The sequence below is a fragment of the Strigops habroptila genome, chromosome 1 (genome assembly GCF_004027225.2).
Source record: "Strigops habroptila isolate Jane chromosome 1, bStrHab1.2.pri, whole genome shotgun sequence".
NCBI lineage: Eukaryota > Metazoa > Chordata > Aves > Psittaciformes > Psittacidae > Strigops > Strigops habroptila.
The window spans coordinates 61,544,626-61,571,290 of record NC_044277.2 but is presented as its reverse complement, the minus strand read 5'-3'; the positions used below and the strand labels follow the sequence as shown (position 1 = coordinate 61,571,290).

Genomic DNA, 26,665 nt, shown 5'->3' with positions numbered 1-26,665 from the left:
GCAGGGGGGTTGGACTAGATGACCATTGAAGGTCCCTTCCAACACAAAGTATTCTACGATGATAATGCACTACATGTAGAACATAAGTCTATTTGGAGCTGCAACATTTGTCAGCTGAGGGCTGAAGAGAGGAAGGTCCCGAGACTGCAGTTACTGAAACACACACTTCTGAGTGGGAGTCGAGTGGGTATGCTTTACTGAGAACATGTCAACTGAGAGAAGGAGCACAGAAATTAAACAAGATACAAAGCAGGAGTTCAAGACAGAAAGAGGTACGCCTCCTCAGCTTCAAGGGTTAGCTCAATCTTTTTATAAAGGGATGATGTACGATCTGCTGTTTGATTTAGCATTTCTTAGAAGGTTTCATCTTTTTTTTCCTGGACTAGAATACTATCTGCTCCATGTTGCAAAAGTAATTGTGCCATATGTTAATGTCCTGGAAATAAAGTTTGAAAATTATTCAACAAAGACTCAGGTAACGGCAAAGGCTTGAGTAATTCATATTCAAAAATATTTTGTTTTCAGATGTTCGTTAAATGTGTTAAATTCTTGGTTACAACAAAAGGATTGTAACATACAACATCACAGTGACATATAATCAAGTCATGACAGTGCAGTTTATTACAACTATGTAAACAAAAATAAGTATTTCTTTAATGGCACTCTTCAATTCTGGCATACAGAATCTCAGCAGAAGGCAAAGGAAACATTTACAAAGAAAACAAAACCCCAAATCAAACAGTACATAAGCCTGGCCAGAAGGGCCCAATCTGTGTTTCTTAAGAGAAAAAAAAGTGTCCTTTGGAATTTTGCTTGATTGCTTTTAAGTAAATTCAATCTGATCTTTTTTTATTTTAAGGCATCAATCCAGCATGTGAAATATTTTTACTGTTATTGAATGATATGAACAAAGATCATGTGAATCTCTTAATCATGACCATGTGAATACCTCCTACTGTGGCATTATTAAAGGAGACAAGAGATGCTTTGGGAATGTTATTGTCTGTATAGCATAACACATGCAGAAGATATTCCTTAGAAAATAAAAATAAGTTATTGAGAAATAAAATCCATCAAAGAAACTCATTTGTGCGTAAATATCTAAGAGAAAAAAGTGTCTTTTACCTTCCTGTAACAGAAGTAAACAAGTTGATTATGAGACAATGTACATACTGTAAACTGTGAGACAGGATTTGAACTTGAAACACACTCATCTCAAATGAATTTTAACTATTAGCACCTAAAACGTAACTGGGATTTAAACAATTCTAGTAGCTTTCAAGTCATGCATTAGTTATGGCTTGCTTGATGGATACAATTTTTCCAGCAATATTTTAGTGTTCTGTGAGATCCTCTTAATAAAGAAATATAGGTCTGAATGCCACTACATTTTACACGTGTACCTTTCATACAGGCAGATTTGCATATGTTCTATCTGCAGAGAGAAGGCCCCACAGTAGCAGGAGGTATAGATAGAGCAAAGAAATTACAGTTATTAAAAAACACTGGAAAACTGGGAGCACATGATATAATTGCAAGCTGGTATCTTCAGTTTACAGAAAGCTATAAATGTTCTTGCTTAAAAAAAAGACATCCAACATGTGGCTTACTCACATGCTGACACAGAGTTCATGCAAGCTATTAAAAAAGAAAACAACTTATAAATTTTACCCTTCAGAAATTCTGCATATACTTCATCCTCAGATAAACTGAAGCTCCCTCAGAAACAACAGGGACCTAATGTGCAGACTGACTCGAGCAACATGTAATTGCTTTCTCTGTAATGAGAAGTGAACAGCAGTATCAAACAGGAAATTTCATTGAATCGTGCTTCATTTCAAACACTGTTAAGTCCAAATCCAGGTTCACTTGTCATTAAACAATAAGGCTACCTTTTTAAAAAAAAAAAAAAAAAGGGGGGGGGGGGAAAGGAAGTTATTTTCTTGGAGGAAGGACATTTTCTTCATAATAGCCTGGATTTACTACATTTCCAGCTGGATCATATCTAGCCACCACAAATGTTGAGCCATCACTAGCGGATGCTTTTCCAACTCCCATCTTTTTTGTGCTTTTCCAAACCATTGCTGTGAAGTGACCTGAAGAAAGAGAGAGAAACACGGGCATTCATTTTAGGTACAAAATCTGTAGCACTCCTTTCAACACATAGGGGGCAGGGAAAGAAAGAAGAATACAAAACTGTTTCTCTAACAGAACAAGCTAAGAACATGAAAAAACCCTACATATAGCATTTTGTCTTGAAAAAGCCTTATCTGATCTGGTTCCACACTACCATTCCCATTTCCATGTCCAAATAAGAATACCTAGTAGGAGAATCAAGAAGGAAGTAGTTTGATGAGTATCTGATACAAAATTCAACAAAGACATCACAGTCTTTACTCCCTGCAGTGTGAACAGCAATTCTGACAGTGACTAATACGCATTTGCTTTAACCATCTCATGCTCCCCCCCTGTGTCTGCATGTGCAACTGTTAAAAATAATCCTGGTTTTGTGGCTTTTTTCTGCCTAGTTGTAATAGCCACCCCTGCACTGTGGTGCTCCATCAGTTGTTCCCTCTATGCATAGACAAATCCTGTGAGAGAAAAGCATGATTTTCTTCATCTGAAACAAGCTCAGGTGCATCTCTTGCTTGAGCATTATTCAAGGAACAATGTTCTTATGTTCATTCAACACTGGGTTGTCAATATGCAGCCAGTGGCTGTTCCTGATCTCCAAGTTATATCTAAAGTGATCTCTGTGATTGGAGTGATATAATTTGGCAGAAGGCATGTGCCAATGTAAACAACAGCATAGTACATTTAGTAAGAAACCTATATGATCCCAATTTAGTATTTTCTACAAATTAATTTGCCTTAAAAATAAGTTGCCTTTTAAAACCTTTGGAGCTGGAGAAAAAATACAGTATTAGAAAACCCACAAAATTTGCTTACCCTCATTTCTCAGATTCCTTTTACCCTTCCCTCAGTTTCTAACATAAAACTTTGAGGAAATGCAAAATTTTTTTCATCTCTACTTGTTTCCCTAAGACAAAAAGGGTAGATTTTTAAAAAAACACCCAACAAACTAACAACTTGGATCACCAAATTCTTAACATAAAAGCTATTTTTTTGAAGAGACAGTGCCCAGTCTGACCTTACCTGTCCCAGAAGAAAACCCTGGATTTTGAAAGCTGTAATTTTTTATTTCATTGTACCATCTGTCAGCCACATCCTTTCCTGAAAGACAAAAGAAATCTGCTGTGGAATCATGACATAAGCACAGAAGTGTAGCTCACTTACAGCCTGGCTAGCAAGATCATCTGTTAATAGCTGGCAAGAACTTCAGGAAACATGGAGAAACAGTCTCTTTACTGAAAAGAGTTTTTGAAATATAGGACATGTAACTTACCAAATTGTTACTGTTGTGCAGTAGCTGTTGCTACTCAGTTATCATAGAATCATAGAATTGTTGAGGTTGGAAAAGACCTGTAAGATCATCAAGTCCAACCATTAACCTAGCAGTGCCAAGTCCACCACTAAACCATGTCCCCAAGTGCCACATGTACACATCTTTTAAATACCTCCAGGAATGGTGACTCCACCACTTCCCTGGGCAGCCTGTTTCAGTGCTTGACAACCCTTCTGGTGATCACAGCTATGTAAGGACTATGACTATGGCCAGTGATGTAGCTCTACATGTCTGTGGGTCTCTAAGGTTGATGTTTGCCAAAGAGATAATCCTTCCTTGTTTTCTGTTGAACAGTTTAGGAGCTTGATAGAAAGGAGCAGATTCTGATAATCTGCAGTGGGTCCCATGGCACATAGAAGCAGCACAGAGGGCAGGAGCTCAGGCGAGAACTTTGGAGATGCTACGTATGCAAAAGTCAAATGTTACTTCTTTTCCATTACTGGTTGTTAGGAAATTCTTGTGTCAAACACTGGGGGGGGTCAAGGGAGCAGGTTTTTCCCTGAGCTACATCAATAATGAAATTTCTGCTTAGTATTCCAGGATGCGTAACGCAAGGCCAGTTGATTTCATAGCAAGCTGCCAAAGCTGTTAAGCCTACCGTCATGAAGAACGCTGGTCCCTGGTGGACTGTTGGCTGCAGAACAGCAATGACTCATGTTTTGCTATTTTGCAGCAAAAAGTCTTAAACTTGCACTGTCCTAGAAGTCAGACACTGCATTAACTTCTTTAAGCTTCAGTTTCCTATGCGTGCAGTCTGCTAAAAGGATAATGGCAAGCTGGCTGTCGGAGCTGTCGTTGAGAAGAAAATATTGAATGAAATACCATATCTTGAGAAAATCATGGACTGAAAATACTATGAACTTATCTATGCCACACTGCTTGTTAGGACTAGTGCTCTCTCAGTAAAGTTAATTTACATTTTCCACCTAAAAAGGCAGGAAAACCTCTCTTGCTTCCTAAATTAAATGTTTCAGGAATAATAACGGGTTCCTTACTCCCCTGCTCTCCCTGCGCCAAACAAGACCTGTACAGCTGTTTTAAGGAAGTATGTAACATAAATATCTGTTCATTTGTTACTCATAGTAAAGCTAAAATGAAGACTGAAAAAAGTGCAAAGAGAAATCTTTATGTAATAGAAGAGGAAAAGAAAAAGCACATAGTCACCACCACCCCCCCAAAAAAAAAAAAACCAAAACAACAAAACAAGCAGATCATCCTGTTCCACCCTAGACTTCAAAGCTATGAAGGATTTAGCACTGAACCACAGAATGGTTTGGGTTGGAAAGAACCTTAAAGAACATTCAGTTCCAACCCCTCTGCCATGGGCAGGGACACTTTCCGCTAGACCAGGTTGCTCCAAGCCCTGTCCAACCTGGCTTTGAACACTGCCATGGATGGGGCATCCACAGCTTCTCTGGGCAACCTGTGCCAATGTCTGACTACCCTCATAGTGAAGAATTTTTTCCTAATATCCAATTTAAATCTCCCCTGTTTCAGTTTAAAGCCATTCCCCTTTGTCCTGTCACTTGTAAAAAGTCCCTCTCCAGCTTTCCTGTAGGCCTCCTTTAAGCATTGGAAGGCTGCTAGAAGGTCTCCCTTAGATGTGTTTGTGATAAACTTGGTGGAACAGAAGTACAGAATGTGACTGCAGACATAGTGGGCCTTATGAAGCATGTGAATTCTATGTGTACAAGTGCTTAAGTGCCTATACTATGTAATTAGTATTTTTACAGATGCAGGACTGCATTCCCACTGCTACCAGCACTTCATTCCTTCTGTTAACCTATCAGTGTGATACAGATTAAAGAGCAGTTCAAGCAGAAGCCATCACCACTCTGCTTACTATAGTTCTAAGAAGTGTATGTAGGCTCCATGTGACAAGAACTTAAAATCTCCATAATGGAAATACTGCAGGACACATGGAAGTTTTGAAAAACACAGTGTCTCTTCATATTTCTTTTTTCTTTTTTAATTTAAATACCATCCATCCTGTGAAAACTCTTTCATTCAAGGGAGATGGGAATGGCATCAGGTAAGAATATCTCAATCCTGTACATGAAAGTCAATGAGCATAGCTGGGTAGCACAATCTAGAATGTGTTAATTCCCAGCCTTCATGTATGAAAGCTTGCAATTTATTGCAGCCAGGCAGTGAAAGCCTAGAAGCTGATAGCTATACTCTGTTTTCCTTGTGCAGGATCAGGTTATCATTGCATGGCATTGCTGTAATCCGCCTTGAATTAAAAGAGTCATTGCATCAAAGGTTGTGAGAAATTAAAGACTAACTTCTTCCCAGAAAAAAAGAAGGTGACCAAAGGACTAGGCAACTTCTGACAGACTCTTTAACAAACCATGATAAAGAAGTGTCCTGGAAGTAAAGGGAATGAATAGTATCTGTCATTTGCCACAGGAGGTGAGGGAGGTTACTACACCATGTGAGAAAACAGGTAGGTACCTAATGATTAAACATGCTATATTTCCTCTGAAATACTTTTGTTCTGATTCTTTGCCCCCAGGGGAGCAGTAAACAATGCAGTGATGGGACACAAGCCAAACCTGTGTTGAAAGCAACAGCTGAGTCTCAGGGGACTAAGGAAAAACTCTGTTTGAGCCCAGTGACCCCTGAGCTTCCAGAGAGAGAACAGCAGAAGGGTCAGCAGAGCACTGAGCCTACCTGATTTAGCAGAAACTTGCATCCTCAGACTTGCTGGTTCAGAGAACTCACCACAGTATTTAGATTTCAAATTATTACGGAATAAGTGATGCAGTCATATCTAGTGTCAGCTTCCCTTGCATTTCAGTGTATTGTAGAAAACAGTTCCCACTCCCCCCAAAGCTCCCCCAAAACAGGAGATGCTTGCTGTTCAAAATGCATTTCAATCAGAAGGAAAGAACACAGAAAAGAAATCTCACTCCCACCCCTCATTCCCAATTGTAGCAGAAACCGTAGAAGTTTGTTTCTGTCAAAAAGCATGCAAATCTGTCCTACAGTCAGCACTGCAGCTTCTCTTCTGTTGCTTCACTTGCAGAACCAATTAGTATACTGCTGGGTTTTTTTTATATACCCTTCCTGTCTGCATTGCTGTAAACCACATCCACAGTTTCAACACTTTCTCTGTGGAAACATAATTTTAATCCACCCTTATCCTAACAATAGCTGGCTGATGACCTGCTCAGTTAGACTTACTGGACGTTCATTTCAGAACAGGCTGAACCTCACTCTAACAAATTTCATCAGTACCATGACTTGCTGGACGCATCTGCATCACATAAAAACTTGGTGCAGCAGTCCTGAGTTAGTGTCCAAGTATAGTTCTGCCCAAGACTAGGTCCAGAATCAGCATAGTGATCTTATTTTACCTAGCCAAGCTATAAGCTAGTAATGTGGCCACCACTGACTGTGCCTCATACGGTCAGAGGATTGCCCATATGACGTCAGTCCATACATAGGACTAACAGTCCTGGAGCAAAGTTCTGCTGATACCACTCTCTGAAGGACAGAGAGATAGTAAGTGGCCACTGCTGTAAACAAGTGCCAGTACTCTTGCCTGGCCATGCTCTACATCTCATCAGTTGTCCTGCTGTCTCATTAAATTTCATTTCTGACTATTCTCTATTCACCTGGGTGAGAAGCTCTATTCTATGTGGATGGTGGGGTGTGTGTGAGTGCCAACAACTGGTACCAGACCAAAGGTTGAAAGGACCTTAGTGTTTGCAACTGGAGCACTGGTGTGGGTGCCGAGCGTGTGAGCACTGGTGAAGCACAAGCTGGACTAGCTAGTGAGGAGGTGAAGTGGCCTGGGAGGAGTCACTACAGAAGCGTACGGCCTCTGCAGGGACAAGGTGCGTCCTGGACAACAGCCGGGGAGCTGTGTGTGCATGTGTGCAAGACGCTGCACTGGCAAGCAGAGTGGAACTGCAGCCTTAGGGGTTGGTACATCCAGATGCAAGCAGCTGGGGAGACCGGGATCAGGGGCAGATACTGGGCAGACTGTCTGAGTTTAGCTGCTGCAGGGATCCACACTGGACTTCTATTTCCATTAGCAATATATATATATATATAAAATCTAATGCTATAAAATATAAATCATATAAATTTTAAAAATCTATTAGTAGGAAATATGTATTTTAATATATTATATTTTTATATATATATTCTGGTAACATACGTTATTGCGATCAGCCAAAAAGGGGAACAGGAAGAGGCTACTGGTGCTGTTCATTTTAATGTTGATTGCATCTGTTTGTGCTCATCTCTGTGGCCGCCTGCATATATACACCTGTACATGCTGTACCTGTAAGTTTGTATGTGCAAGCCTGGGAATACATTCTCAGCCTCACTACTGGGAACACAAAGCTGTGGCAGCCCTACTACTGTATTCAGCTCCCCCTTATATTTAATTTCTCTGGGCCAGCCTTACTCTTCCTCTTCATACCAAAGAATTCTTAAATCTTCAAGTAATCCCACTGAGTAAGCTGCTAAAACATTAAAATAAAATCACATGTGACATATTTCTGTGCAAGGATGGGCAGCACCATGGTGATCTACTTAAAAACCCGGTACCCTAAATCTTAGAATTTTCCTTAAACATTTTTCTAGCTTTTGTTATCACAACCTTCCTTCCACCAGTCTGAGGGGAAAGAAGGTAGAGGTAGATTTAAATTTGCGTCAGAAATAAACTATGTACTTAGATTGAAGTCATACTGATAGTTTTAGGAAGTAATTCTCTACTTCCAGCATTCCTCATGTAGGTCCTTATTTTATTTAACGGTACTGGATAAACCTGGTGTTAATGAGAGACACATCAAGACAGGTACTCAGTCAGAGCATGCTCCTGCAGGGCTGGGGCAGAGAGTATCTGTGCTGTTCTGCCCACCAGTCCTGACCTGTAGGCAGACCCAGTTTCCTCTCATAACAGATTTGTGTGATAACATATAGTGCATTTCTCTTACAAACTCTCTAGAGTTCACAAGCCGCAGTGTTTTCACAAGTGGCACAACACATTCTTCATGACCACACCAGCCATCCCGAACAGAATTTAGTCATCCAGTGCTTGCCTTCAGCCTCCCAACACATGAGAAATGCAATGAGATGATATCCTGAGAAGCCTGACATACTACAGCTGCCAAGGCAGGCTGTGGTCTCTCGCATTAGTGGCAGATGACAGCTCGCTCACTTGAACACAAAGAGAAGTCTGCCATGGAGCAGTTCCTGCAGGACTGGAGGGAGGAAACAGCTGTCAACTATTTCTTGGATTACAGGGATAAACATACTTCCAGTAACAGCTTTAGGCTATGTAACTCTCAAATCCTGAATACAATTCAAGGTATTCTTGAACCAGGAGAAGAGTCAATCTAGAAGGCTTTTATAGTTGAAAGCTTAAATCTTCTCTGAAACAAGAAATGTATCTTCTGGCATTATTACAGAACTCAGTAACAGCCAAAATAAACAATAGCATCACTTTTTTAGAGAGAATACAGAGTATGCTAGAGGTTTATTGGCTTTTGCTTTATCTGGGAAAGAAACAGGAAAACACTGCCTGCCTTTGTTAAGCCCTGAATGGATTCCTTAATACAAATTTCAGCCTCATTGAGCAGGGTACAAATTAACTATCCAAAGGGAACTGTATGAGAAAAAGAGGAAGAATGAACCAGCTCCATAGAGATGGAGACTAAGGCCAGAGGGCAGAATAACTTTCTTTGAAGAACTGGTTTTCTCGTTCTGGTACTTTGAATGATCCTGCTACATAGGAAATGTAGAAGTGTTTTACAGAACAAAAAAGGATGTAGCTTAATTTTCTCAGCAAGACATTCGATCCTCTGGATAAAAAAAATTGCAACAAAACAGCTCAGAACTGGAAAGTTACATTTGAAAACAGTGCGCTGAAGAAAACAAATGGGATCCAGAAAAAGACAGGCATTATATAATTTATGGAAGGATGAGTGTGGTTTTTTTCCAGCTCCCTAAATGGGAATTCTGTGACTTTAACCTCAGGGGAAGGAGCACAGGCCATTAACACAAATAAGAAGGAAGAAGTAAGCTCAGTCTGTGAGTCATGGCCACAAACTTTGCCGTACATCTGTGTTTTCCCATGCTGCTCTGAACCCTTGCTTCAGACTCTTGCAATGGACAGAATGCCAAATACGAGTAGATCAAATTGTACTTTTCCACCCCGGGTTTCTTTTTCAACATGAAAAAGTACCCACTGTGGACTAGAGCTGGCACTTGCAGAGGAATCAAGCAGTGTCCCTGGGTCCAAAACTCACTTCCTAAGATTTCCAAGTCCTTCAGACAGAGGCTCCAGCCTGAGCTTCTGTCTCCCTGAGGCTGTGCTGGAAATTCCAGGGGTAGATGGGAACAAAGAAAGCAAGTGGTCACTTTTAATACATCCCACCTGCTGTCTCAGCAGGCTAAGGCATGAGCCCTGCCCGCTGGAGGATGCAGGAGGGAAGAGCTTGCTGAACATCATTCCAACTGAAGGCTCACCACAGGCTGTCAGCCTGGCCAAATTTCAGCTCCCCAGGCATCCAAACCAAAGGCTGCCAGTTACATGTTACGTTTATGATCAGAAAATATATGGAGCATTTTTGTCTTCAAAAATGAAGGCATGGAAAAGGGCTTAAAACCTGTTTTGCTGACAGAGCAGAAGAGACTAGATGTCTAATGTATTAGCCTCTGTCACTTTGGTGTCCACCCTCCCACTTTTGCCCCCACAAAAAGGAACTGATACACAGCATGCAGTGGCCATTTTCCCACCTTCCTCACCACAGATGGCTTGGGACAAAGTAAGGATAAAGGTGAAGTATGTGGCATTGACAACTTCCTTCTCTCCTCCCGTGGACACACAAGTAGCACTTAAGACAGCTCCACAGTAGGGACATACGGAACAGCCTAGCTGCCAAGTCCTATCTCCAAAAGGACACAGCACACTACCACAGTCCCTTACCTCCTCTGTGCCTACATGTGCTTCTTGCTGTCAGTATATGCAGGTGACTGCAAACGACCATCCTGTCCCCAGGGAGTCTAGGCTGGGCTGGACTGCAACGGATGCCTTTTTGAAGCAGAGGAAACACCAGTACTCTTGCAACCAGGTGCTCTGAGCCCAGAGTACATGAGAAAAACTATTTATCCAGTGTCTGTGAGACAACAAGAGAAGGAAGCTTACCTGGTTGGTCATAAGATGCCCATGCTAGGTTTTCTCCACATTTTCCATTAGCAGACTCAGAGCTGTGTTTGAGGACCCTTGTGGTAGCTAGTTCTTCTGCATACCTAGAAAAGGAATCCACATATTGAGTCATGGACCACAGCTACGGCAAGCAGAGAGGAGAAGGAAGAGGAGGAAGAGGATGAGATGCAAGCAAGGAGTTTTGCTGGAAGATGATCTTAACGTCCTTTCCAACCCTAGCTATTCTATGATTCTATGATGGTTTAAGTTACTCAGCTGCAAAGCCCTGAAGCCAAGGATGTTTTAAACCTATGTAGATCTAGGAGTCAGGCAAAGGGAAAGCCCAGAGGCAATTTTTCTTGTCTTTCATGAGCATCTACTGAAAAGGGCCTAGAAGAAATCAAAGGGGAGATCTCCCCCACCGTATTCTTCCCTGCACGTGGAAATCCACTGGCCATCCTTGGCTGCAGCCGCTGGTGGAAAGGGAAGTACCTGCAGCAATCGCTACAGGTGTCACGTGACATTTCTAAGCCACTCACAAGAGTAACTTGAACGTTCCCAGTGAGTAAGAGAAAAGACTGATGTGGGGATTCAGTCGAAGCAATTGTAAAAAAAACCCCTACATTTATAAATGAAAAGAAGTTAAGGGCAAAACAAGACCAATGTGCCAGGCGGCAGTACAGAAGAGAAGGGGACCACATGGAGCATCTGAGGCAATAACTGTGTACACCAACTCAGGGATAAGCAGCACTGTTTCCATAGAACCTGATATGTGTGAGAAAGTGGGATGTATTTTGTTGTCTCACGACAACAGGGTTAAGAAGAACATCATGTGTAGAACAATTATTCTCTTTATTCAATGTTGGAAAGGCTTCAGTATGGAGACAATGAAATTGGAAAGACCATTTGTTATTTCTCATGGTACAAGAAATAGGAGGCAACACATGGAATCATCAGGTCATAGGTTTAAAAGCGAAGCAAGACAAAGCGCTTTTTCCACACTGTGCATTAGAAGTCATTGCCACAGGACAATGTAGACACCAAAGCATGTGTGGGTTTGAAAAAGAGCTAGACAAATTTACAGTGTGTGTATATAAGGAATAATCTTCAGGGCTTATTTAATAACAGCAACAAAAAATGAGGATACAACCTACTGCTTAGGAAAACCGTAATTTCCAGTATAAATCTGTAATTTCCAGGAGAAGATGATGCAGAAAGGATCTCCACATTTGTTTTGTCCTGCTACTCCTTCCCTAATCATGAATTACTGGCATCTGCCAGAGACAGGAAATTTGTCCAGCTGAACATTTTGGCCCAAGCTAGTACTTCAGACACTAGGTTCTTATTTCCTTCTGTCCTAATTCTCCCACCAAAACAACAAACAAAAAAAGTAATTAGTTACCTCTATTAATCTAGATGAATGAAAATTTGTCAGTTGTCAGTCTGCTAGATCCTGGACTAGAGGATCTCTAACTGCTCCTTCATGCCCTATATCATTACAGTCCTGTAATTTTTCTCTTCAAGGATTCCCACATCCCAAGCAAAGGCAAGACTGGAACAACGTACACATTGCACACAGAGAAAGTTGCCAAGGACTTGAGACCAAGAGTGATTAATTCAATCTAGCTCAGGCAGTTAAAAGCATGAGATTTACATCTGAGATCATCACCCTAGGCTTCATTACAGTCAGAGAGAAACCTGCTGAGGATGACTCACCTCATGCTAAAGTGGGGATCCAATATTCAGTTCACGTAACCTGTTGTAATTATTGGAACCGAAAATAGTAGGAAATAGACCCTTTTCAACAGAGAAGCAAAGAAAAGTACCCAGAGATACACCAAATATATAGCAACAGAGATACCAGACATACATAGAGAAAAAGGTAAAGTTCTTTGAATTTAACATTACGCAAAATCTGTCTTGACAAATATGACATCTTTTATATTTCATGTCTTATATTCAGATCAACCATCTGGTTCTTGCTACCAACCAGTTTCACCAGTCTCTAAATGTGTGTCATTACACAACCAAACAAAGGTTTACTACTGTTATTCACCACAGTTGGGAAAGTCAGCTGAGACCAGAGAGGACTGAGGAATTCCAGAAGGATCTAAAAATACCCAGCAAGGGCAATAGAACACTTTTAGAGATAAATGTGGAGCAATGCATATTTGACAGAATAATCTGAACTATTCATACAAGTTGAGTTGTTCAAAGCAACTGTAGCACTTTGGAGACACAGCAAGTGTTATTGACAAGTCAACGAAATTTCTTCCTCCCAAGGCATCATGTAAAATAGAAACAAAACAGCCCTTTGAAGAGCAGAAGGAAAACCCCAGCAGATTACAAAGGTATGTGGATGAGTCACTGGCATTCCATCTCTTAGAAATACTGTATCCAGTTATCATGATGTCTCAAGAATAAAACAATGTGAAAAAATCAAGATGGAAACAGATTTTGCTTGGTGCCAGAGGGCATGTGCACATTGTAGAGCGCATGTGCACATTGTAGAGCGCCACACCTGGAAGAGATCTCTGGTCTAGGAGTGCAGGAGCTGGTGCATCTATGTGACAGTGCAGCACCCTGCTGGGACAGTAAATCAGGTACCAGAGAGGCCACAGCCTCTCTGGCTCCCAGGCAGCCAGCACAGAGAAGTCTGCATGGTTATGGTAGAAAGCCTAATGGGAGATGGATCTCATGTCTACAGGGATCGAACTGGCCGCTACTTAGCCACTATGGAAGGACATTTATTTTCTGAATCAGCATTCTCCTTCAGGTATCTCCTTTGTACTGTGAGGCTCAGCCTGAAAAGAAATGAAGATTTTTAAATCTACTTTGGAAAAGGTTGCTGTAAAGGGAAAGGAAATGATCTGGTTATTGTATCTACAGCAAAAAGGACAAGCGGTACTGGATTCAAATTTCTGTAAGGAAGACTTAAGTCAGACAGCATAAAGATGGCTGTACATTAGACTGATAGGAAGTTGTGCAGTCTTTAGCACTGAAGGAGAGGTAAAACGTATCTCTCCTGACAGAGTAGAGAACAACATGTACTGATTTTGCTTTTGGGGCAGGGATATAGACAATATGATCTGAAATCACTTCTTTCTCATTCCATTGATCTTAGACCAGTTGTCACTTTGTACCATGAAAAAGTTATTTTCTCACTATTTTGGCAGCAGTGGTTATTCTCCTGCAGATGACAATCCATCATCTGACAGAGGTGGTGGTGAAGCCTGTTTTAGGCAACTACCCTCTGCAGAGGAGACATATCAATGTAGACAGATGCAGCCCATGTCTGGAAAAGGGTGCAAGAAAGACTTATACAGTTGTAACCACAGAAGCGTCCATGTGACCAGCTGGTGCTACGTGATGAAAGAAGGAGAAAGAAAGGACAAAGAGAGTTAGGTAGGGAGACAGAAAGAGTCGAGTCGTCACTCTCCACCCAGTAAGTCTTCACTGAATGTCAGCAGGTCAAAAGGCAAATATTTCTGCAGTATACACAGTCAAACCTAACAGATAAAAGTGTCACAAATCTCATTAGAGAAAAGAAAGGACTGAACTCACTGTTGGGCTCCTCTGTTTAACTTCTTGCAGAGTTTTAATGGGGGGACCCCGTGTTTCTTCCTGTAGTCATTGTGTGCTTTCAAGACTTCTTCAGCAAATTGTTTGGAAGCTGAAATCACATTAAAAAAAAATTGGAAAGGCCTGTCAAATACAGACATTAGTGAAGACAGAAAAATCATATCCTATAGCTAAGATGCTGGTGAAGGCTAGACTGAAGAAAGAAGAATACCACCCTCATTACCTGCGAGTAGGAAGAAACGGATGTTAACGCCTTCCATCCATGAACTAACTCGCATTGGGATGGTATAAACTCACTAAAAGTTGAAGAAAAATGTGAACCTTATTCTTTTCCTCAATAGCAAGAGGATTTAAGGTTAGTTTGACTGACTTTCATTTTAAGATTTCAATGTATTGCATCGCAACTGCAAAGTCTCAGAGTAAGTGACACAATGTCCTTTGAGGAGATGCACTAAAAATGCAAATCATTGTTGCCATACACAAGAATTTTCTGTATTAGTCAAAACATCACCTGAAAAAAATGAAGCTACTAAAATGTTTAGAACTATACAAGTACTTTGAAACATGCGCTATTTTTTTTATTCATTACATAGCAAAATTTCATAGAAATCTCAAAATGCACCTTTATTTGGCTCAAGACAAATAATTGTTCACAAACAGCAAGCGGCAAGGAAAGTAATGACTTCTGGGGATGGGTTTATTCCCCTGTACTAGAGTGTGGTCAGTAAATATCTGAATTCCAAAGTTAACTGCAAAGCTCTCGAAGAGTTCTTGTTTGTACCTTGGTAAACTTCAGACTTTCAGCAGTGCAAGGCAGAGGGCAAGCAACATGTCACAGTGCAATTCACTTTGACAGCAATCTCATGTTACCTCCTCTTATGACTTTGCTGATTTTCCCCAAGATTCGGGGGGGGGGGGGGGGGGGGGATAAAAATCTGTCATTGGCCACCCTGTGGAATTTGTTCATTTAGAGAAATTTGGAACCTGAAACTGAGTTTGGAGAACAGTTAGAGAGGTACACATAGCATCTTCAAAACAGAAAGACAGTTTTCACTTTCTCTGTCTTGCTGAAGCTTCTGAACAGGCCAAGACATCTTGACTAGAGTTTCCTGTTAACAACAAACAAAAAACCTTAGGTTTCTCAACTTCCTCTCACTACTCGATCCTAACAACTCGATCCTCATCAATCATTCTCTTTTATTACTGTGTGCACTATTCTGCTGTTTGTAAAATGCATTTCCCCACATAGGGCTGTCAGTTTGCACATACTGCTCTTGTATCTTTTTCCTAAGGTAATTACCCAACCCATGCTCATGCTTTAAGCTGTTCTCAGAGTTCTCTCCAGTTTCCCCAATAGCTTTGGGACAATAAAGCAGCTGTATTCTCAATATCCAATGTACATAGAAAATCGCTGCTGTTTCATGCAGTACCTTAAGCATCTTGAACACAGTCTGAAGTTGGGTTGATCTTTTCCAAAGACCAAAGGGCCATTGTGAACATGCATCTAATATATTCTCCATCAACATGCTTTCAGGCTCAATTTTTTGGTATAAGACTGTTGGCATAAGACAGCAACAGGAACCCCGTTCGGTGAGATGAAATCTGCCCATCACTTTCCTCCTTTTAGGTTTTCTTTCAGTTTTGTGTGTCACAAGTTGCATAGCATCAAACAAAACAAATGCCTCCATTCTGGTGTTTAGGCCCCCACACACCCTTTTGCTAACAAACCTGTCCCATCGCTCTTATTACCACTGCTCACAGCTCACCAATTCTATCACTCATCTGCTGCATCATACGTGGTCATGGCCTGTTCCTAAGACACCCAATTCACTGAGGCAGGGGTCCATGCTTCCAGCAGGGGAATTTTAAGACAGACTGCAAATCAAAGAAGTTGCAATGCATAGCTTTGGAAGTTGCATCACATATTCCAGGCCGCATTTTGCTGGTGCACAAGACCACCGTAAAGCTTGTGCTTGTTGTCACCTAGACTTAGTATCTCACCCACTCAGCATTAAATAGTACATAAACAATCTGACCTGCAAGTGTGAAAGTTTCTATTAAAATTATTTGCTTTCAGTGACAAGAACAAATTGAAATTATAAAAAAAAAAAAAAGATTGACTGAAACACAGGCTTTGTCCATCCATAAACACAAGTATTGCATAGTCCAGCTCTGTACTAACATTTTGACTTACAAAGACCAACAAGACATGGACAAAACTGAGTTTCTTCTAGCCATAGCAGGCACTGCTACGCTGTCCCTAGAGAACCTCCATCCTCCCCTTCCCTCAAAGGTGGCTTCTATAGAAACTTATCTACCATGACTCAGGCTCATGTGCTAACCGCCTCCCTCTGCACGGCTTCTCCTGTGCATGTTGATGTGTGGAGAGGGACGACCAAACTGCCAGATGTATTTCAGATTAGTTTTGGAAGGCATGTTAAGTTTTTCCATTTTACCAATATTCCATACACTGAGAAGCCAGACTTTAAAAGTGAGAGTTAACAGGAGCGTTCAGGCTCCCACCCAAATGCGAACAGTTTCCCCAAACAGCTTAAGAGACGTACATTTTTCCCTTCATGTAGGCTGCTTAAGCTGCTAGAAGAAATTATTTCCTATTGCCAGGAAGTTAGGTTTGGTCATGAATCATTACACAGCTTAGTGAGCGAAACAACTAAAGATACTAGATACAGTTGCTTGCTCCTCATTATTCAATTTTTTACCTCTATTTTGGGTTCTTCTGGAACATTGGCTAAAATAATGACAGAATGTGACAACACATTTCAAGGCTGTGGTGTGGTACAGAGCACACCTTACAGTTCTTATAATTTTGGATTTTCAGTTTCATTGATCAACTTTGTGTGACCATGGAAAAGTAAGCAGAGGCACCCAGGTTGCCTTGTCCCTACAGATTTGTTTTTCTGAGTATTCTATTTCTCCATTCTCTGTCTCTAAACAGCGCCAACCTACTCAGTCTTTCTCAGGCAAAGAGCTCTTCATGCCTAAATCTTTCCTTCCTCTTTGCCTCTTCCTGCCTCTTCTCCTGCTCTGTTCTTCTCTTAGTTTAGACATCAAAACAGAAGCAAGTTATCTGAACATGTTTGCCACAAAAAGGATGCTGCTCTGCATCATCTTTGAAGCTATCAACCGGACATACTCCACAGGTCTTGCAGAGTTGCAAGATGATGCGAAAAAAGAGTAACAGTAAAATATTCCACAAAACACAAAACCTCTCTACCCAATACCTACACAACAGAAATACATAATGTAGCCCTTATGTCAGCACTCAGGATGCACAACATTATACCAGGTATCCACTTTACTAACAAAAAAGCATACATTTTTATGGTTAAGGATCAACCCCTATGATTCAAGAAAGAGCACAGTATCAATTTATCAAAGCGTCATTGTCCTCTCAGTGCTCTCCATCTTACTGTTTGTGGATTAATCTTCACCGGTAATCTTGTACTTTCCATACATACTAAGTTATTCTATTTAGGCTTCAGATAATTAACATTTAATGCAATCAACAAGAGGAGTTGGGGTTGTCCAGCCTGCAGAAGAGAAGGCTCTGGGGAGACCTTCCAATACTTATAAGAAAGATGGAGATGGACCTTTTAGCAGAGCCTGTAGTGATAAGACAAGGGGGAATGGTTTTAAACTAAAAGAAGGTAGATTCAGACTAGGTATATGGAAGATTTTTTTATGATGAGGGTGGTAAAACGCTGGAATGGGCTGCCCAGAGAGGTGGTAGATGCCTCATCCCTGGAAACATTCAAGGCCAGGCTGGATGGGGCTCTGAACAATCTGATCTAGTTGAAGATGTCCCTGCTCACTGCAGGGGGGTTGGACTAGATGACCATTAAAGGTCCCTTTCAACCCAAACTGTTCTGAATCTATGAGTCTATAAAATGGACCTCATATAAAATCCTACACAAAAGTGTACTATTATGTCTGTCTCAATCCCTCTTTGAACCATGACATGGGCCTCAACTTTTCACTCAATGTGTGCATTATAGGTAAATGAAGACAATGACCCCACCTTTCAATTCTGCTCCAAAATAAATAATTAGACATTTGCTCATATAATGTCTAGAGCAACATATCTGAAGAAAGCTGCAAAATACACTTCAAGGGACCCACCCTTTTGGGAAGAGGTAAATGAAAAAACCTGATACCATCAGCCTTGGCGATGTGACTCATATTAACTATGACATGGGTCCTGCATCTTACTTCCACACTCTTTCCTGCCCAGAACCCAGACAGAAAGAAGCCGAGCACCAGAATACATGGAGAGGACAAAAATGCGAAGTAGACAGAAAACACATGAAAAGGTAACCAGGTATCCATTTAAACAGTGAGTATAACTCTGCTTTAATACTGAAATCCCTGCAGCCTCCCTTGACTCTGCAGAATGTCTCTACCTTACCCTGATAGCAGAAATGGGGTGTGGAATAAGAATGCAGCAAATCTTAATATGTCCAACAGGTTTGTGGGAAAAAAAGGATCATTGAAGGCTTTAGGGAAGTGCAAAATAATTATATCCAGAAGTCTTTTATTACTGTCCCATATCACTGAAGATACCTCTATTCTGACAAACTTTTTCAAGCATATTAACAGACTGGAAACAAACAAATTTCTTGAGTAAAAGACAACCCAGCTTCTAATTGACCACATTTTCATCTAGACCTAAAGAGACCTGACACACTTATTATTAATAAACTTTATCCTCACCTGAAATGTAATTCCCTGGAAACTAGCCCTGGCTGAATCTTTCACACTGAGAATAATGTTCCTTCAAGGGAGAAGAGATGGATATTTAACTGATATGAGAAATGTTCAGGAGACAGTTATGCCTCTAGCGCATTTTGGCTCGGCACTTGGGTTTGAAGTTACAAACACTCCAGGATGGTCTTATACTGGCTGCCCTCTGCAGTGCCCCAGGGAGTGAATATTCCGTGTTTCTTTCTTCATGTATTTGACTGCACTTTCTTGCTCCCCATTTGAGACAGTAATGTCTTCAAAGACTGTCTCTTAATGCTATTCCTAAATACACTATTTGGGAGCATGGATCTGACACTCCAATTCATGAATCACTTCCAGCCATAAAAACTGACCTCTTTCAGTGCTAAACTCCCCTGTTCTCTAACAAAGCTGGCTGATTGCTTGGAAGCATACAGAAGAAATGAAATCATATATACATCCTGGAGGAAGGAAACGTAAAATGCTACTATATTCAGAAAGCATTATATCCTGGGTTGGATTTGTCTTCTTTCACACCTTTGAACAAAGAATTCAATAAAGGGGCAACATCTCCGTCCCATACAATAGGCATTTATGGGAGATATCATAATTGTTGGTATGCTATTTCCCTTCCAACCTGAATTGCCCTGTGACCCTACTAGAAGTTAGAAGAGAAAGTATTGCTTATGGGAATGAAAGGAATTGGGGGTTATAATTAGGCATGAGTTTGAATGAGAGTAGTTTCCTGGAACATCCTTGTGTTTATCAGGCTGCTCAAAATAGCTTTCCCTTCAGCTCAGGAGATCCCCCTTCAGGGGGGAGATTCTCTGATGTCTTTCAGCATTCAGTTTTGCCTAAACATTTCCTACACAGCTACTTATTGCTGGGGCGAGCTTCGGGAAAACAGTAAGATGTCTGAGTTAATTGCATCTGATGGACAAAGTCCTCACTCATTTTATTTTCTGGGCTTTCTCTACAGCAAACTGGCATCTTAATAACCTTGCACTACCTGTGCAATGTGACGAAACACACTACTTTCACCCATACCCAATTTGAGGCATATTGCCTGAGAATATGAAGCTGCCAGTGTAATAATGTTTCAATGACATTAGTCATGTCGCTATTTGATTGCAAATCGTATTCTTGCTATAATAGACAGTGTTGATTACTTCCTCACTTAAGGCCTTTTATAAACTGTTCGGCAATTGACTGCCCTGATTAAAAAGGAACACCTGGTAAACTGGAAACTGCACAGCTCTGAGAGGCAGCAGAGATTTCTGTGATATAAGCATTTAAAGAAACCCCAAGCAACACTAATCAGCAATCTGGAGCACTGACAGAATCAAGCCTTGTGTTCTTAAATCTAATTGTAACACACTTCCTAGGGTACATACGCTTCAAAATGCAAAGCTACAAGTTACCTGTCTAAGTTAGAACTGACCACACTATGCAGGAGAAGAAAGTAAAACAAATCTTCTCCATTTCTTCTCTTTCTCCTTCCCAACACCATATCTGCTTAGAGTTTCTAATTATAGTAATTTATGAAGAAAATAAGGTACAACTGTACTAATTAATGAGCAACACCAGAAATTAGAACTTCCCTACTACCAAACCAGAGCTTCAGCCATTAGGCTGTGATTCCACCCTATAACAATGTTTGCATGACAGCAGCATAATACTAAACTCCTCAGCAAGTAACAACTCTTCTAAGTCATTTGCTGTCTGGTGCAAACTAAACTCTTTGCAAAATGAAGCTTTTTGCAAAGAAGAAGAGCTGAAGAAAGGTAGAAGTGCTACCCCACATCTCCTGGGATATGCTCTGCCATTTTATACCTCTACGATCTATGTTTCACCATTGCTTGGGGTAGTCATACCTGAACTAGCTTTCAATTCATTAGCTCCAACCTTGCTTTTCTGCCAAGGACATCCAAGCTAGCTGGGGCAGTGTTTATTTATGCACGTACCTGAGCCACAGAAATATGACCATGTATATTTCTTATGCTGATGTGTAAACTTACATATTCAGTAGCCCAGACCAGGCAGGGAGACACAGGAAGCTTTCTTTACCCATATTTACTGTCAATTATATCATCTCATTCTGATCCCCCTGCCCAATAGGTTAAACCCCAGAAAGTCAATGCAACACCTATAACACTATGTCATGGACATCCCCTCCTGTGACCTGCCATTGGGGTAGTTCAGGGCAATATACTCCACACAGTCATAAGTGTGAGTAAGCTCCTCATACAGTGGAGCTATAGGAGATACAGGAGCTATCAAAGTCTGAACATCAGGAAACGCTTTTTGACTGAGAGGGTGACAGAGCACTGGCACAGGTTGCCCAGGGAGGTTGTGGACTCTCCATCCCTGGAGATATTAAAAAGCCACCTGGACATGGTCCTGAGCAACCATGCAAGTTGGGAAAAGTTCAAGAGAAAGTTCAAGAACAGGTTATACCCTACCACAGTTCACCCCAAATCACTTTCTGAGGATCACTTATTAAGTGCCTAACACCTACCAATGGCCCTCAGAATTTACAAGTGTGACAAACACACACATAAGATAAAAGTAAGCATGTATTCAATAATTTCTTAACATCTGTCTATCACAAGCTATCATCAGAGCTGTCTCATGGAAAACAGTTCCCTGTGCCCTGCATTCAAATTTACAACAGGGCATATGAAATTCAGCAACATGCAACCACAGCATTTCAGCTTAGTGACACACAGGTATATGCAGCTCTGCAACGATCATGCTTAAAGATCATGCTTTGCCTGGAGACCAGGCAAAGACCATGTGATTTCTGTTCAAAGGTGAGATTCACTCTGGTATCTCAGTTCAGTCAACTTTAAATGATATTAACTAGTGTTTGTGGTGACCTTAAACAGGCCCCCATTGTCTTGCTCCGCTACTACCATCTCTCATACTTGCTTGCACAGGAGCCAGAGGGGTTGGCCACCCGCCTGGTCCCCCTCCACAGGGCTCAGATCTGGCAGAGCTGCTGTTCAGACCTTCGAAAACCAGGCGGAACTTGCTTACATCTGCCTGTAAAAACATAACATAGATATGCTCCAGCTAATCTTTCGGAGAACAGCATGGCCTCTACCAAAATAGTGATCTGAAATAGCTTTCTGGCCTGATGAGATATGTAACAAACAACAAAGCACTTACAATGAAGAGACTCACTTCCCCTTTCTTTTTGTTCTTGCACACACAGCAGCAACTGAGGCAAATTCAAATCCAGGCAAGACAGACACTACCAACTGTACTGGTAGAGAACTAAGGGTTTGAATGGTTCCAGTAATAAAAGCTTTCTTCATGCCTTTTTTTTTTTTTTTTTTTTTTTGGGAAAGATTTCTTGGAGGATTGAGAACAGAAAGCTGATGCTTTTTGATGTGTAGCTCTATGGCATGGGAAACCTTGAGCAGTATCTCTTTTACTACAGACCATTACATTCCATCTTATTCTTTGTGAGCCCTTCATGCTTGTTTTGGTATGCATCTGCCTTGAGCATATACCAAATAATCAATGTCTTCTACACACAAAAACTGGACAAGTGTGGGGTTTTTAATGGAATTAACTTGATTTTTGAAAAGCCTTTTTCCCACCACACCCATGATGTAAAGGGAAACAGCCAGTAACTTGTACTGATGACAAGTTCTGCAAATGCCCCACTGTGACCAAACACAAATGCTTGGTTGCTATCAGCTTAGACTAATTCATTTCCTCTATCCCCACCGGTCCTGTAAAACCAGCCAGCATGAAACGCCTTGTCATTTTGGCAGCTTGCGACTATTGCATTTCTCAGAAAGCAAATGGGTCGCTTCTCTAGTATGCTTGTACTTTTGCTATGACTTGCTACAGCTGTCTCCTACTGGGATGCTGAAGTACAAGTTTGCACTTCAGATCAGCTGAAGACGCAGCCCGCTCCACAGAATACATGACAGCCCTTTTTACTGTGCTCTGAAGGTGCATCTGAAGAGTTAAAAACCGGCACATGCTTCCAAGGAGTATTAAAACCAGCATGGAAATCTGCACCGAGTTTGGTTCCTGTCTCTTTCCTTTTTGTCAAACCCTTTCTCAGCCCTTATTTTTGTACTGACTCAACAAGCAGCGCAGTGGGTAACTCCCAGCCTTTTCTCTGGAGTCCCACCCACATTTGCAGAAGTAGGAAAGAAAAGAAAAGAAAAAGCAAACCGAACAGTGTAAAAAGATAGCCAGTATTTACTGAGCCCGTCCCTGTCTTTGTCTGATAGTGTCTGCACCCAGAAACAGGGCGAGTCCCCTGCTGTCACCTCCAGCTGGTTTTTAGGGAGCAAGCAGCAGGCAGGGCCAGAGGGGAAGCGAAGAAGTGAGACTTTTAGCAGCCTTTTTCTGCCACATCCCAGCCTTTTTGGAGACTCCTGCCACGCAGCAGAAATCCCCGCGCTCCAGAGTGGAGGAGTGGAGCTGGCAGCCAGCTGCTTCCCCAGCATCACCCGCAGCTGCTCACAGATATCCCCTCTGGGGTGAAGGCTGCCACAGGACCCTGGCCTCCCACTGAGCACAGCTGCAGGGGGGCCACAGCCCTACCAACATGGTGTTCTCAGCAACAGCATAACAAAGAGCGGCCAGCTCACCATCGCCTCATTTCCTGCAGAAAATACTTGTTCAAGTCCTTTCCGTTATGGCTCTGCGGGATCTGCAAGGAGGGGAGCCACTAATCCAAATGCTGTCCAAAAAGGGAAGACTGGGGGGAAGCAGAGGGGGTCCCCATATTTGGTTTAAGTGTTTGCAGGAGTTACAGACATGGAAAGTATTTTTCTAAATCTGGTGAGGGAGTTTCAGTATGGATTTGGTTTTAGCAACAGGCAGCTTCCAAGGAAGAAAGCTGAGTCAGAGGTACCAATGTCTTCCAACACTCGGCTCTGTTCAGTGAAGCAAAACCAATGCTAAGCCTCTAGATCTGATACTTGCAATGAACACTGTTTCAAATATAATCCAGCAGCTAGTAACAACACGTAGTGAGCTTTTATCAAAGAACTGAGATTTTCAGTAGCAGCATTTCTTTGCCTGGGGATACCTAGACCTCAAGATAGATTCACTGAAGATGAAAAGTTAAAGAAACTGCTCTGAAGACATTTATTCTAAAATAGTGGCCCCACTTCACGTGAATTAGAGCATCCTTAAATTTATGCTTTCAAGTAATCTGCATTAATCTTTCTCACCCAGGAGAGGAGCAAGGGCTCTGTTTTGAGGTCAGAGCCCAACGTGTTACATTTCCATACATCCTAGTACAGAGAAACCTGCCCGCACCATGTCCTCAAGACTACTACAGCAGGAACACGAGGTGACGAGGTGTTTTACACAAAACACACAGGAAAAGGTATTGAAGCAGTACTCTGTAAAACAGCTGCTCTCACCCATTCAAAGGCAAACCACACTGAATGATCTCAGACAGGAATTTGAAAATTTCAGTGCACTGGAAAGAGCAGATGGGGTTTAGTCAATAAACCAATTGTCAGGACAGGATTTCAGTTTTAGGATTCATCTAAAAATACTGCATGCAGCTCAGAGACAGTAACCTGGACCCCATTTACCATTGATTTGAAAAGTGATACAAGCAACAAAACATGTTTAACATGTACTCAGATCTCAAGCTCTATATGTATAACTACTTAGCGATGCAAACATTACCCAAGCCTTGGCAAAAGTAGTTTCTGGTCTTTCATTGTTCTTAAGTGTGGAACAACCAATGTACAGTAACAAGTGTGCAGAAAATAACAAAGACAGTAATTGCCTTATGACTGTATTAGCCATTTGCATATATTAAAACAAGAGGAGATATTAATTATTTAGGAATCAGAAGGTGCACAGTGGAATATCTACACTGCTTTGCCCAATATGCTTTGCAAATGTAACATACAGCCACTAGACTGTATTTGTACTTCTTATGCTATTAGCAAGGAAGGGCTGAACTTAATACTTCTCAGCAACCACAGTTATTCAAATTGTTGTAAAGTTATTTACTAACTTCCAATCCACTCGGAAACATATGCAGCTTCCAGGACACAGGGCCAAAACCATTCACTGGCAGCTACATGGTGCTTCGCCTGGACTGGGTGTCATACCAGTAAGCCCTTTACAGCCACATTTGCAGACAGCTCTGATCTCATCTAGGATGCTGCCTTTTGAAAAAAGAAAAAAAGCTCAACACACCCATGCTGAGGCTCATCAAAGTGTTACGAGCACAAAGATTTTCCTCAAGTTTCTCTGGAAGAGGCCTATGGTTTTGAGTGAATCAAGTACTAGTTTTTGCTGAGTGTGTCCCATACATGCTGTTTACACACAGGACAGACAGCCAATCTGCCTCCAGGCTCTGATTTGTCACAGAAATAGTGTCCCAACCACAGGAACAAAAATAAACTATCCAGTTTCACAGCAGTTTCAGAAGATCAGCACAGATTTTCACTCATGCCTCTAAAAGGACAAAGACAGAGAAAACCCTGGGCACAAGCTCTCTCTCTTCTTAAGGTCTCTGGCTCCTTGGCGGCTTTGGAGGAGTATCCCTCAGCCGAGACTATCAGAGCAGGGTACACAGACAGACAGGGGCAATGGGGAAAGGACTAACAAATGCAGGCAGCAGCAGGGAGAGGCTTCAAGAGCATGCACAGCTGCGGAGAGACTTCAGAGCTGAGCAAGGCTATCCTCAGTTAAACAGTAACCAAACCTTAAGTCTAAATCCTCCCAACAGGAAGGTTGATAAAAAACTTCCCCCCCCCCTCAAAGCATCCTGCTGCCTATCTGCAAGGCAGGTAAGTTTTATCAAACAGCTAGATACAAGATAATTTTAAAGCTATAAGGCTTATAATTATTCCATACAGCAAAGCACTATAAGTTACAAAACATAAGCTGTATATAAAATACAACTACTTCTGCATTGTGCAGATTAGGGAGAGGGTGTCGCTTCTCTCAGATTTTTAATCTCACCCTGTGTCGGAGAAAAAGCTCCTCCCAGGCTGTACCATGCAAAATGAAAGCAGCCGTCTCTGAGGAAAGCCACTAAAGCTTTATAAATGCTTTCCGAGCACAAACCCAGGCACGGGCATTGTAAGAACGCACAGCAAACCGCACGAGGGCATTTTCTCACCTGATTTCCCCATGATCAAGTGATGGTTTGGGGGTTTTTTAAGTTCACCTGCTGCCTCTCCTGCTGAGCGAGTTTCGTCGCTAAGTGCCGGGTTCGAAGTGTTTGCAGTTTCAGCTCAACTTCTCCATCCGCCTGCGACCGCTGCCGGGGAAAACTCAGCAACACAAGCCCGTTAGCGCCCCTTCTTCAGCGCTGGAGAAAGCCTGCCCATGCCTTATAAGGCATAGGGACACCGCTTTTTTTTTTTTCTTAAAAAGATCCTGTTTAGGGTCAGGAGCTATTTATCCTCCACAGTAACCAAGCAGCTCCAAAACACCGTATGTTTTCACATACCGATTTAGCTCCGTAATTGCGGCTGTCTTCTGATAAGAGTGGGCTGCGAAAAGAAATTCTGCTGACAAATAATCCTGCTGCCACAGCAGGCATAGCCCATGAGGTTAATTCATACAGCTAAATACTTAAAGTTTTACCCAGTTGCTGTACGTATAGTTGAAACAGGCAAGTCATAAGGCAGTTCGAAGTGTAACTACATGTTATGTCTAAAATAAATCACTTTCAGCACTGTTCTGACATAATCTGTAGA

General features: G+C 41.6%; 1 protein-coding gene across 1 annotated transcript; it reads right to left on the bottom strand.

Annotated features, from left to right (window-relative positions):
• Positions 1 to 173: 173 nt before the first annotated feature.
• Positions 174 to 26,251, bottom strand: GLIPR2 (GLI pathogenesis related 2). The gene is made up of 5 exons (XM_030491056.1): positions 26,083 to 26,251; positions 14,196 to 14,304; positions 10,632 to 10,735; positions 3,157 to 3,234; positions 174 to 2,096 (listed from the first exon to the last, which is right to left on the bottom strand). The coding sequence occupies exons 1-5, from the start codon at positions 26,093 to 26,095 to the stop codon at positions 1,936 to 1,938; spliced, it is 465 nt and encodes a 154-aa protein (XP_030346916.1). The 5' UTR covers positions 26,096 to 26,251; the 3' UTR covers positions 174 to 1,935.
• Between the last annotated feature and the right edge of the window lie 414 nt (positions 26,252 to 26,665).

Excerpts from the sequence above, each read along its gene's own strand:
- GLIPR2 (XM_030491056.1), bottom strand. Across the intron at positions 3,235-10,631 it reads GGCATCTTATGACCAACCAG|GAAAGGATGTGGCTGACAGA; the intron begins GTAAGCTTCCTT and ends TTTGTCTTTCAG. Across the intron at positions 2,097-3,156 it reads AGGGTTTTCTTCTGGGACAG|GTCACTTCACAGCAATGGTT; the intron begins GTAAGGTCAGAC and ends CTCTTTCTTCAG.